At 47.7% G+C, this 12,038-nt stretch overlaps 1 protein-coding gene across 1 annotated transcript; it reads left to right on the plus strand.

Moving 5' to 3' along the window:
* Positions 1-1,428, plus strand: ISCA2 (iron-sulfur cluster assembly 2). The gene is made up of 4 exons (XM_053946736.1): positions 1-102; positions 264-432; positions 572-687; positions 880-1,428. The coding sequence occupies exons 1-4, from the start codon at positions 17-19 to the stop codon at positions 1,052-1,054; spliced, it is 546 nt and encodes a 181-aa protein (XP_053802711.1). The 5' UTR covers positions 1-16; the 3' UTR covers positions 1,055-1,428.
* Positions 1,429-12,038: the final 10,610 nt, after the last annotated feature.

A 12,038-nucleotide genomic window follows, 5' to 3' on the forward strand; every position in this document is an offset into this window, starting at 1 on the left:
CGGCCGCACTTCCGCCATGGCGGCGGGGCGGGGCTGGGCTGGCATGGCGGCGCCGGCGGCCCTGCGGTGGTCGTGGACGTTGGCGCTGGGCGGCCGGACGAGGTACCGTTCCCTTGGGCACTCGGCCCCTTGGACCCTCCCTCGGGGGCACAGAACGTCCCCGCTGCGCGGCAGGGGGTGGTGGCTGCAAGGGCCGGGCCCGCCGCCCACTCCGGCGACGCGGACCCCTCTGAGGCGCCCCCTCTCCTTTCTTCCCGAGGCAGCCGGTGCTCCGCTTCACCGTGCCCCGGCCGAGCGCTGCCGAGGCCCCCGGCCGGCCCTGCCCGCCCAGCAGGCTCCCTGCTGCGCTGGGCGTCGTCCTTGTCCGAGCCGGGCCCGACGGAGAGCGGCCCCAGCGAAGGACAGATCTTCCTCAGCGAGAGCTGCGTGAAGGTGGGGACTCTGGGAGGGGTCCGGTGTCTCTGCGAGGGTTTCCGCACTGCCTGCCCTGCCGTCACGCAGAGGAGATATTTGAGTGTTCACTAGTTTGTTCAGCAGGCCTTTTAATCCTCTTCCTCTTATTTATTTGCAGAGGCTGCTGGAGATTGCAGAAGGATCAGAGTTTCTCAGGCTGCAAGTTGAAGGAGGTGGCTGCTCTGGCTTCCAATACAAGTTTTCCTTGGACACAGTTATCAATCCTGATGACAGGCAAGGACAAAGGGACGTTTTGGTGGTCAGGTGTTACTGTTCTTGGCAAAAATGGAAGGAGGGGTATGCATAACATGATAGTATCTTGCATGGAAGGGAAGAAGCCTGTGAGATAAGGAGTATGCTGAGGTTCTGCTTCGCTGTAAGGTCTTTGGCATAGGTAATGGTTTAACATGCTGCTTTTTTTTACAGGGTGTTTGAACAAGGTGGTGCCCGTGTAGTTGTGGATGTGGACAGCCTGGCCTTTGTGAAAGGATCCATGGTGGATTTCAGCCAAGAGCTGATCCGAAGTTCCTTCCAGGTGGTGAGCAACCCCCAGGCAGAGAAGGGTTGCTCATGTGGGACTTCCTTCTCTGTCAAATTCTGACTGGACTTACCATGGATAGACAATGTTTGCAGATACTTTTGGCAGTCTCCAGAGAGTTTATGTTTGTTCTTTTCCGTGCTGCTCCCTCTTATCTCCCTTAACCTGTGACACAGCTGTTACACAATACTGCAGCTGTGTGTGTGTTTGCACTGAGCCTGTCTCCAAGACATATTGGCCTTCCCTTCAGAAACGATGAAGTAACCATGAGCATGCACACAGGAGCATCTTCAACGCCTTGTGAACCACTGGCCAGGTGGTGCTGACTGGCCTGCCCTGTCCTGATTGTGGAACTACTTAACTGTCTCTGCAAGAGAAGGCTGTATATATATGTGTGTGTGTTTATTGAAAGGTCTTACTAAAAAAAGTCTATGAGATTCATTGGTACTGCTTGTGCATTTACATGTGGGTAGAATCTAGGTTCTTTCAGGCTAGTGTTGCTTATTCCTTATCTTCCAAGCAAATGGGACTTGAAGTCTTTCTCACATGTACTGCTGACACTCCACTGCCCACCTTACAGTGGGCTTTTCCAGATACTTTTCTTTTTTCTTGCTGAACAGGATTTTCTTGGTCCCAGGAACCTATGGTGACTTTGCTGTAAATTCCTGGGATTATGGTTTTTACTTGTTCAGAGTAAGTGAAACCAAAAAAAAAAAAAAAAAGAGGTAGGAAGAATTAATAACTTGTGTCTCTTATATATAAAAAGAAGAAAAACCTTGTGTGTATATATATATATATATATATATGTAATACACAGCTCTCTATGCTCCAGTGCTATTTAAACCTGACTTGGAATTTTAGGTCATATGGACTCTCAGGTTTCGTAGTGTGGTTGCTGCCTGCTCTTGCCAGCAGGAAGGGAGGTTAAGGTGATAGACAGAGGAGAGCAGGAGTACTGCCTAAGAGTTCACAAGTCCTTTTGACTTACAGTTTTCTGGGAAGCTTTTCCATAACTTTGTTTGCCATTTTATCTCTGTCTAACGTGCATAGTTTGATGAAAGACTGGAATAGCTCCACTCCTTTCTAAGACTCCCATGGATTGGGAAGTCTAGAAGTTTCCAGAATAACATGCTTTTGATTAGTCATTTTCTAAAGTTTTTTAATCTGCCACTAGATGTCTTTTAAGTCAGTGATTCACCTGCTTCTCAATGAAAGGAGGGATGGGGAAGCTATTTTTGTTCCCTCTTCTGTGTTTTAGCTGATCATAACCAAATTGTTTAAGACTTGAATCTTTCACGTGAGTGTGGGAGCACTGCATGACTTTGGTCTCAAGGGAACCGCCTGTGGCAAACTGTGAGCTTTTCAAGGCCATGCCACAGGCATTTTTTGTTAAGCTTCCTAAAAGCCTTTTTAAACTATTTAGTAGGTCCTATGTTCAGCACTGTTTTGCCTATTTATTTCTAGTGCTCAGAGCTGATAGCCAGCTAGTTTCAGTTGCATCAGCAGATGTTACAGGAGCTGGTATATGATCTATCACATGGGGATGCACATGGATAGAATGTGGATCAATGGCTCTTTCAGTTTAGCCCTTTTTATTTCCTGTAGCAAAAAACTTCTGCCTAGTTATGTTGGTATCAGAAAGAGCTGTCACATTTTGTAAAAGGGACTAAAAGAATGTGGTTAAAAGATTTTTCTAAAACCCTTCAGGGTGTTTTAACCCTACCTTTATGCTCCCAAATCTTGAAGGTAGTGTCAGCCAGAATTGCCTTTGAAAAGTGTAAGACCTTAAAGCTTGTGTAGGTAGAATACATTAGATAAAATCAATTTCTTTCAGCTGGGATAGCTATAAGTAGGTCAGAGGAGTTGCTTTCTGAACCAGGAAGATCCATTCTTGATCCATTACACATAGACTGACCTAGGTCAAGCCTCTTTTGAGATCTTTTATGGGAAATAGAAGTGCAGCAGTAGTGCTGGAGAGGTAGCAAGCCAGCAGCTACCAAGGCTTTTCTTCCCTGGACTAAAGCCAGCCTTCAGCCCCTGTAAACATGCAGGCTTCATCTTGGATTGCTGTTCTTGCTAAGTGTAGATGTGCCATGTCTGTTCAACCTAGCCAGCTTCCACTTGCCTTCACTTGCTCTGTACCGATGCAGTAGATGGAGCTAGTGGTGTCCACGTGGGGTGCTGCCCCTTGCAGAGGGCCTGTTCCTCGCTCCAAGGGACTATGCAGAGGATGGGGCTTTGGTGCCCACCAGTGTCACGTGCAGCGTTGCTGTGAAGCTCGCATGTGTGATGTGCTCTGCCCGCGGTTCTGGCAGTACTGCTCTGACTGCACTAGGTGGACCCCTTTCTCCTTGGGACTCACTGCACTAGACATACACAGGCATTCTGGGGTGAGGTTGGATTTGCTCCATGCAGGACCTAAGCAAGAGCAAAAGTTTCTTTGCAGCTGTCTGTTTTGGAGGCAGGCTGGTATTGCTGCAGTGTGGTCTTTAGATCAGAGAAACTGCTAGGAGCTGGAGAGATTCCAGCCCATACACCTTGTTGCTCTTGGCTTCCTAGACCTGCTTCCTGGGAGAAGGTGTAATGTATTGGCGAAAGCTACTGATTTTCCAGTTCCCATTAGGGAATGGGTGCAAAGGGCTGTCTGTCACCTCCAGAGTTGTCCTGGCTCTTTAGAAGTCTGTCAGTACCTCAGAACTTCTGTCAATGTTAGGAAGTTAGCAAAGGGGCTCTTGTTGACAGAAGGGTACAAAGGTGATCTTGGTGCATTTTGGCTGTGTAGGCAGAAAGGCTGGATCTTGGTTCCTACTGAAAAAGCCTAACCTGTCAAGTTTTGTGCACTGAATAGGTGACAAAGATGGCACCACATTGTAGCCTGTGGGGCAAGACTTATGGTGCCAAGAGAAGGACACAGAAGATTAGACAGGGAATTTGATGCTGCCTGGACCATGAGGGGCTGCCAAGGCATGTCTGCAGGAGGTCTACAGTGTGGGAATAGTTGGGAACCCTTGTATTGAGCCACTGAGAAGAAGCTGAAGGAGCTGGAGCTTCATGCCAAATGAGAAACTGCAGTGGAAAATCTTTCTCTGCTCCCACATAAAGAAGGAGGATTCTCTCAGTTCACCCACCTGACAAGGAGTGAATGATCAAGAAAGATATTTATGGAAACCTTAAGATGAAACTTCAAGGGAAAAGGGCACAATCATCAGTGTCACTGACAAGAAGGTAGAAGAAGGTGGAATAGAAATTCTCCCTTTGGTGAGAGCTTCTGGGAGCTCTGTAGAGACTTGTTGGTAGATGACCAGCACATCCTCAGCCTGTGACTGGCTCTGTTCTTCAGATTCAGTATCTATCTATCTGTCTTAACATAAGGTCCCACTTCAAGGCCTCAAGCCAGGCAGTGGTAGGGAAATAGCAGATCTTCATTATCCCTTTTATTTTGTGTTTTAGAGATATGCATGAGTGCTATGCTTGTGTTGGTGGGCCCCTGTGTGGTATCATTTACTACAAAGAGCATTTTGAGGTGAGTAGCTACAATAGGACCAATGGCCAACCTAAGGTGAATGTTAGGGGAATAGCAGTCCTTCTCACCCACAAATTTTCATCTGCAAAATTTCACTAATGTCAGACCTTTCTCTTGTGTCATTATACATCTGTATAGAGCTATTGGGTGAGTCAGGAAGACAACTAGGGTTGTGGAACCAGTACCCTCTGGATGACACCCACTGGGACTTCTGCTTCTCCCACACAGTAGTGTCATTTCTTTCCACTTCAAGGGCTTATCTGAATCCAGCACCTGGGGGAGGAATCATTGAACAGTGGAGGAGGCAATAATGGGAAAGTAGAGATGTATGAAAGAAGGCTTCTCTTGTCTGTTTCCCACGCTGGGAAGGCACATGCTTTGTACCAAGACTGCCTTCAACCTTACAAACATTTCAAACATCTGGTGGCAGCTGCAAGTAAAAATCATAGTCTTTAAAATTGAGTTTTTACATTATGAATAGTTCCACTGTTCACACTGTAAGCTGGGACTGATCAGTGGAGTTTATTGTATTATAGGATGTCCTGAGTTGGAAGGGACCCACAAGGATCATTGAGTCCTACTCCTGGCCCCACACAGGATAGCCCCAAGAGTCACATGTACCTGAGAGCATTGTCCAAATGCTTCTTGAACTCTGGCAGGCCTGGTCCTGTAATCATTTCCCCACGGAGCCTAATCCAGTCTCAGTCACCCTCTGGATGAAGAATCTCTTCCTAATATCTAACCTAAACCTCCCCTGACAGAACTTCCTGCCATTTCCTTGGGTCCTGTCACTGATCACCACAAAGGAGACCAGTGTCTGCCGCTCCTCACAAGGAAGTTTTAACTGCAGTGAGGTCTCACCTCAGTCTCCTGCAGGCTGAACAGTGACCAAGTTACCTCAGCCACTCCTCATATGACTTCCTCTCAAGGCCCTCACCATCTTCATTGCCCTTCTTTGGACACTCTGTAATAGCTTTGTATCCTTATATTGTAGCAGCAAAACTGCCCCCAGCACTCGAGGTGAGGCTGCCCCAGTGCAGAGCAGAGCAGGACAATCCCCTCCTTTGCCTGGCTGGCCATGCTGTGCCTGATGCACCCCAGGACAGGGTTGGCCCTCCTGGCTGCCAGGGCACTGCTGGCTCAGATTCAGCTTGCCATCAGCCAGGACCCTGGTCCCTTTCCATGGGGCTGCTCTTGGGAGTTCAGACAAAAATTTAGAACAAGTGTGATGTATTTCCTGATAAGCTGCTACAACACATGCTTAAGGACTGAACCAAACATTGTCTCCACAAGCAAACACCACCATCAAACTCATTAGCAGAGAGCATGACAGCATGTGCAGTGTTTTGATAGTCCCTTTTCTTTGCCTGTTCTCATGCACACCAGCCAAAGCTCTGACCATGCTTCTCTGGAATGGGCCATAGCTGCCAGAGAGACTGGCAGTAGAGGACAGGATAACCTTGTGTAATGGTGTGTTTGATACAACTGTCAGCCAGCCTGGAAAAAGAACCACCGTTCAAGGACATGGAGCATTGGCAAGAATAAACTGCAGCCACCTGTATCATATCAAACTTCTATTTGGGAAGCTCTTTATTGGCTTTTTTTTTTTTTTTTCCTTTTTTCTTCTTTTTCTTCTTTTTCTTCTTTTTCTTCTTTTATTTTAGAATTTTCTGCTTCCTTTTTTTTTTTTTTTTTTTTTTTTTTTTTTTTTTAAAGGATGAATCCTCAAACCAAATGCCATTAGGGGCTAGGTAGAGGATTAATGGTGCAGTTCAGATCCTGCTGGGTTCTAAGGAATATGTTTGCTCTGCATGGTTTCCAGGATTAGGCTGCAACTGGCTTTGATCTGTGCAGATACCTGCCCAGGAAGCAGCTCAGTAGATCATGAACTTTGGGTTGGTTTAGTATCCAGCTGTGGACAGAAATACTGTGTGAGTCAGCTGAAGCTGTTCATGACAGTGAGATGGGCCATTACACCAAGGCTGTGATTCCGCAGCCCATGGGGAGCAGTTTGTGTGCAGTGCTTCCTGCCACCGGCCTTCCCAGAATTTGTATGGCTCTTAATATCTCCTGCTTGAGCAATAAGAGTTTATGGTCCTAGTCTTTGTTGTTGATTAGAACCCAAGTTTGTGCCCCTGTTTTAATCAGTGCTCATTTACCTTTGGCATCTTTCAGAGGAACAGCATGGTATGTCTTTCAGTTGCCATGGAAACAGTGAGACTAAATGCACATTTCCATGGCAACCTGCCATTATCTTCAGCTCTATCTGTGGGTCTCATTTTCTGACCATGGGGGTGGGGTAGTGAAAATGGAACTTCATCTCTTAAAAAAATAAAATGAAAAAAATAAAGAAAGATGCTACCAACAGCATCATCACCACCCCCTTTCCTCTGGCTCAGGCTTGGGGCTGAGGGAGGCCCATAACTACTGCCACCATGCCATGCACTGAGGCTCCAAGGTATTCTCTTCAGCTCCTTCTCTTCTCCCTCTAAAAATAGATACATTCAGAACAATTTGATGGCAATGTTCCAGCACTTCTCTGAATTCTTTGTTTCCTCAACTAATGTTCCTAGCAAAGGCCCTTGAAGTTAATTGAACTTTCCAACAGGTTCCAAAGGTCAAAGTGTCCCGACTTCTTTTGGTTTGAAGGGCCAAGGGCTAATTACAGGGTCTAAGACTCCAAGGAGAAGAAGCTTTTGTCTGCTGTGACTGGAGGCACCAGGGCACATCACATTAACCTCGGGAGTGAGGGATGTTCTTGCAAGGGGGGCAGCTTTGACTGTTGCAGGAGGCAGCACCCATCAGGGAGTTAGGGATGAAAGGCAATGCATATCTGTTTTGTGTGTGACTCGGGATACAGGGCAGAGAAAACAGGTATATGCTTATGATGCATCTAACAGTCCACCACCCAGAAGTGCTTTTGGCCACTGCTAAAATTTCTTCCTCCCCCAGACACTGAGTCAGGAAAAGGACAAATTCTGCTGTACTTTGAGCAATTGCACACAGCTGTTCCTTAAGCCTGCTTTCATTATTCTTGTTCTAGCTGGCATGACCTTTAGCTAATTCCTTTTATTCATGGTCTAATCTTGGTTACTGAGGGAAAAAGCTTGTGTCTTGCACAGTTCTAGCCTGATGCAATAGTTATCCAGGGAGAGGATGTGGTAGAGCTCTCCTTCTGCCCCACTAGTCTTTACGAGATGCTGAAGCAGAGGATGATAAAGCTCTGTCCATTCAGAAGTCAGCATGGAGACAGAGGTGATCTTCACAACAGGTCAGCCAGGTAAGGCAGGTGCTGCTCAAGCACGGTTTTCCTTGCTCTAGCAGACCATACATGACAAAGGGCTGTCACAGTCAGCCTGGGTTTGTGTTGTTTCATCAAGGAAAGAACAAAGACCAGTGAGTCCTCTACATTGCTGACCTCTACATTTTATCCTGGAAAGATTACTGCCTGGACACATTGCCAGGGTTTGGCTGGGAGTTATTGCTTGAAAGCACTGAGAATGTTCTCTAAGTTGTGGGGACCTCTTTAGGTGCTGAACACTGGGACAAACTCGGTGTGATTTGCATGAACAGAAGCTTGCTGGAGGATATGCTGCTGGTGCTGGACCAGGCTGGCTTGGCCCCATGAGGTGCCAAGGCAGAGGGTACAGAGAAAGTTTTGCTGTACATGCTCTGTCTGCTGTGGGGAGCTAACCTGCTGTGCAACAGCCTGAGAACAGAAACAGCCTCTTTCTGCTGAGGGCTGCTGTGGGCTGGTGAGTCTGTGCTGTGGGCTAGGACCTACAGTTTCCGTGCTAGCTCAGTCCTTGCCCTGCAGCTATGGCTCAGAGCCACACAGCCAGGGTGGCTTTAGGTGCTTCCCCTTCTCTTAATAGCAGCTGAGCAGGCACTGACTGAGGGACTGGCAGGGCCCCCTGTTCAGCTTCTCCTTGGCATCCTGTGCTGTGTCCAGGTGAGCAGGTTGGGCAGGCTGCATGGCAGGCTTCCCTTCACCTCCCTGCCTGTCCATGTATGATTGCCACGAACTTCAGACATGGAAGATTTACATTAAATATAGAAACTTTAGAGGGAAGAGCTAATAGCATTTGGAAAAGAAAATTCAGTAGCTGCCTTTGGAGACAAAGGCAGAAGTAATGGGGCAATGCTATTGTTAGCAGAACTTTATCTACCAATGTCTGCGAAAGCTTAGTGGGGAGCAGGAAAGCAGTAGGACTGTGTGGCAGATACCTTGGCGTCTTAATAAAATGCTTCCCCCTGCTGCCACTGTCCTATGTTCCCTGATAACAGGCACAGGCAAAAATAGGACTGCCATGGTGAAAGAATTTACTTAATCCTCTTCAAGCTAAGCAAAAATGTATCAGTGAAGAGGCGATTCACAGGGCAGAGCTGAAATGCATGAAAGAAAATTGTGTCTGCAAATCAAATAGAGCTCAAAGGATTGTGAGAGAGCAAAGGCAAAACAGGATAGTTTGGGAGAAGGGGGAATAGCCCAGAGAGATGCTTACAGGTGGAAGGCAACTGGATGTATATGCTGAGCCTCCCCCAGCTTTGCTATAGAAACACAGTTTGGTGGGTGAATGAACCTCTCAGAAAGTGGAAGGGCACTTAGAGCTGTCCAGATATTGTAAGAGGCAAAAGAACCTGGTAAGACCCTTGAGACTCTGAGAAGACAAGAACTGGTGAAGGGTTGGTGTATAGTTCAAGTAGATAAAAATGAAGGGGATGGAGGAACAAAGAGTAGGCAGATGGACCAAGGGAATGAAAGGCCTGAGGAGAGCATGTGCCCGTGCCTGCTGGGCACCTGTCATCCCAAGAAACAACTGTTGGGGGTGCCAAATCCATGAAGTCACTTACCTGCTCTTCTCTGCCTTGGCTGAACTTTGAATGGCAACAGTGTGCAAAAGGACCATCAGCAAACTGAAACTGCCAACGTCTCCGAGGTAAAAACCTGCCAAAGGACTGGAACGTTACCCACTTTTCAAGAACTGGGCCCCACTGGCCTGGAGAAAAGGCAGCAGATCTGAAAAGCAAGGGTGCACAGAGCCTTGGTGATTGTTTTATATACTATAAAGAGCAAGGGCTAGTTCTCAAAAGCAGTAAAGGCTCCTCTTGTAAGGATTAGAGGAACAGACTTCTGCTGCTTGAGAATGCCTACTTTTGCGGTATCCTGGACTTTGCAGGTTGATGTCCTTTTAATCTGTGCTGGATGAGATAATTTTACAGGGCAGATGACACTACTCAGTTTGGGAGACTTCGTGAAGACTGAGCCTTGGGGATGGACAGGGAGGTCCTAGCTCCCCTGGAGGCACTCTAAACACCAAGTACTTCAGCAGAACAGCTTATTGAAAGAGTTGTTTATCCCGAGACAAAAGGAAGGCACATTTGGCACAGCATGTTCGATGCTGGGCACAGAGAGGTCTCACTTACTGCCTGAGCTGCTCACTTACTGATCAGATGTGAAGGGCTTGCTACTCAAGCCTGCAAGCTACCTCTTGCCCAGAGGGACCTGGTCACATCCTCCCAGGGAAGCTGATTTATGTAACTTCTTTTGGAGTCTGTGCTCCTTTTATCCCCTCTCCTCTTGTTCATGTTTTTCAGATACATTTGATTTATACATGCTCGTTCCCTTCCTCGCAGGAATGAGTTTTGGTGTGTGTCAGTTGCGTGAGAGAAAAATTTATAGAGCAAGCTGCAGAGGAAAGCAGCTGGGATCTTTCTTAGGAGAGCTGCAGTCGTTAATTACAGGAGTCTAACTAAACCTCAGCTCAGGCAAGAAGCATTTTCCAGATCTCCCTGCTTTCTTTTGTACCTTCCTGCACAAGTTGTCACATCAAAGTCAGGATTCAGGAACGAATGAAAACAACACCCACCTTTTCACATAAAAAAGGCATGCTGAGTGCCAGGGAGCATCTCTCTTTTTGGCTCCCTCTTCTCACAAACTGGTGTGAGTGGCACTGCACCATTCCTCAACAAGGGCTGCAGACAGCATTTGTCTGTCCCTTGGGCTTGCTCACACTTCTTCCCTGCCTCAGGCAGCATGGTGATTCAGCTGCTACCTTACAAAGTCTCTCAGGTCTGATCTAAACACCTGCTTTCTTTCTCCAGCTCAATTCTGTGCAGGCAGGCCTGTTCCTTGGGACAGCAGGTTTCCCAAGAATACATTTTTTTAGCGAGGTCACTGTAGAGCTGGGTCCCAAACATCTTCACGTGTGCATCACTGGCAGAGCCAGAGCCAGCAGCACTGCAAAGGATTTTCTCTGGATGAATTTACCCCAGGGGAAGAGAGGGAGGAGACATAACCTGGACATCCTTAAAAACCTAATAATTCCTATGCATGTGCCTCTCTGATATGTTTTTGGCTGATGATCCCAGTACAGGCCATGCTATTCAGAGACTGTCTACACAGATAGCTTGTCTTAACTTTGCCAGCATGACCTTTGCTCATGTCACCTCGTGATCTGTAATGCTGAGATAAGACTATCAGCAGGAGTCTGCATTAACAGGTAAGAAAGAGATACTAAAAGGAAAGAACTGAGAACATGCCTAGGGTAGATAAAGCTCGTTTGGTGTCTTTGACAAAGAAAGTTGTTACATGTTTTCCTCAGAGTTTCACAGGGCTGCCAGGACACGTGAGTGTCTAACCAAGGGCACTGTCATCAGAAGCTGATTTTGGTGCCCCAGATGGATGTTCATGGCCTTTTGCTGGGCTTGGACAGGGAGAGAAAGGAAGGGAGGCGCTGGCTCACTAATTAAGAGGCATTCTCTCTCTGCTGTCTTTCTGCTGCTCAAAGGGGAAGGCAGAACCCGTGCCTGATGAGAGCCTCTTGCCCGTGCTGAGACCCCTCTTAAAAGCTGCTTAACATTAAAAAAATGAGAAAGAAAAAAATTCTGTGAGCACTTTGATAGTCCTCACAAGAAAGTCAAACAGAAGAGCCTTTGAGCTGCACATAAGAAAACCTCTGTGTATTGGTAGGGGAAAAAAAAGGCTGGTGAAGCTGAAATCTGGCAACAGTTCCCAGCTGGTGAGGGAGGTGCTTTTCTGCTGCAAGCTCCTGTCATGACTGATGCAGAGACAGAGAGAGGAAAAGCACAGAATCCTCTGTAGGCAATAACTAGCACCTCAACCCCCCCCCCCCCCCCCGGGGTGTCAGTGGGATGGGGAGGCCAAGCCAGTGCTCATCCTCTGCCTTCTTGCAAGGGCTCGGCCCTGGGCTCACCCCAGCAGAAGCACCCAGCCTCGCCACATCAAGCCTTCTCCTGCGGGACCCCTTCCCACTGCGGGAGCCTCCCAGCCAGGCAGCTTTCCCCTGCTTCGCCTCCTCCCGGGTTTCCATAGCAATCGGTGGTGGCAGCTGTGCAGGGAAGTCAATGGAGGAAAATGAGGGTTTCTTCCTGTCCTGGGCCAGCTGAAGGCTGGGAGAACAGGACATTCCTGATGCTTCTGATGAAGGTAGCAACACCCAGGCTGCCCCAGTTCACCCCCAGCCAGGCCAGGGAAAAGAATGTGACGGGAATGCGCAGGTC

This window comes from Vidua chalybeata, chromosome 6 (assembly GCF_026979565.1).
Source record: "Vidua chalybeata isolate OUT-0048 chromosome 6, bVidCha1 merged haplotype, whole genome shotgun sequence".
NCBI lineage: Eukaryota > Metazoa > Chordata > Aves > Passeriformes > Viduidae > Vidua > Vidua chalybeata.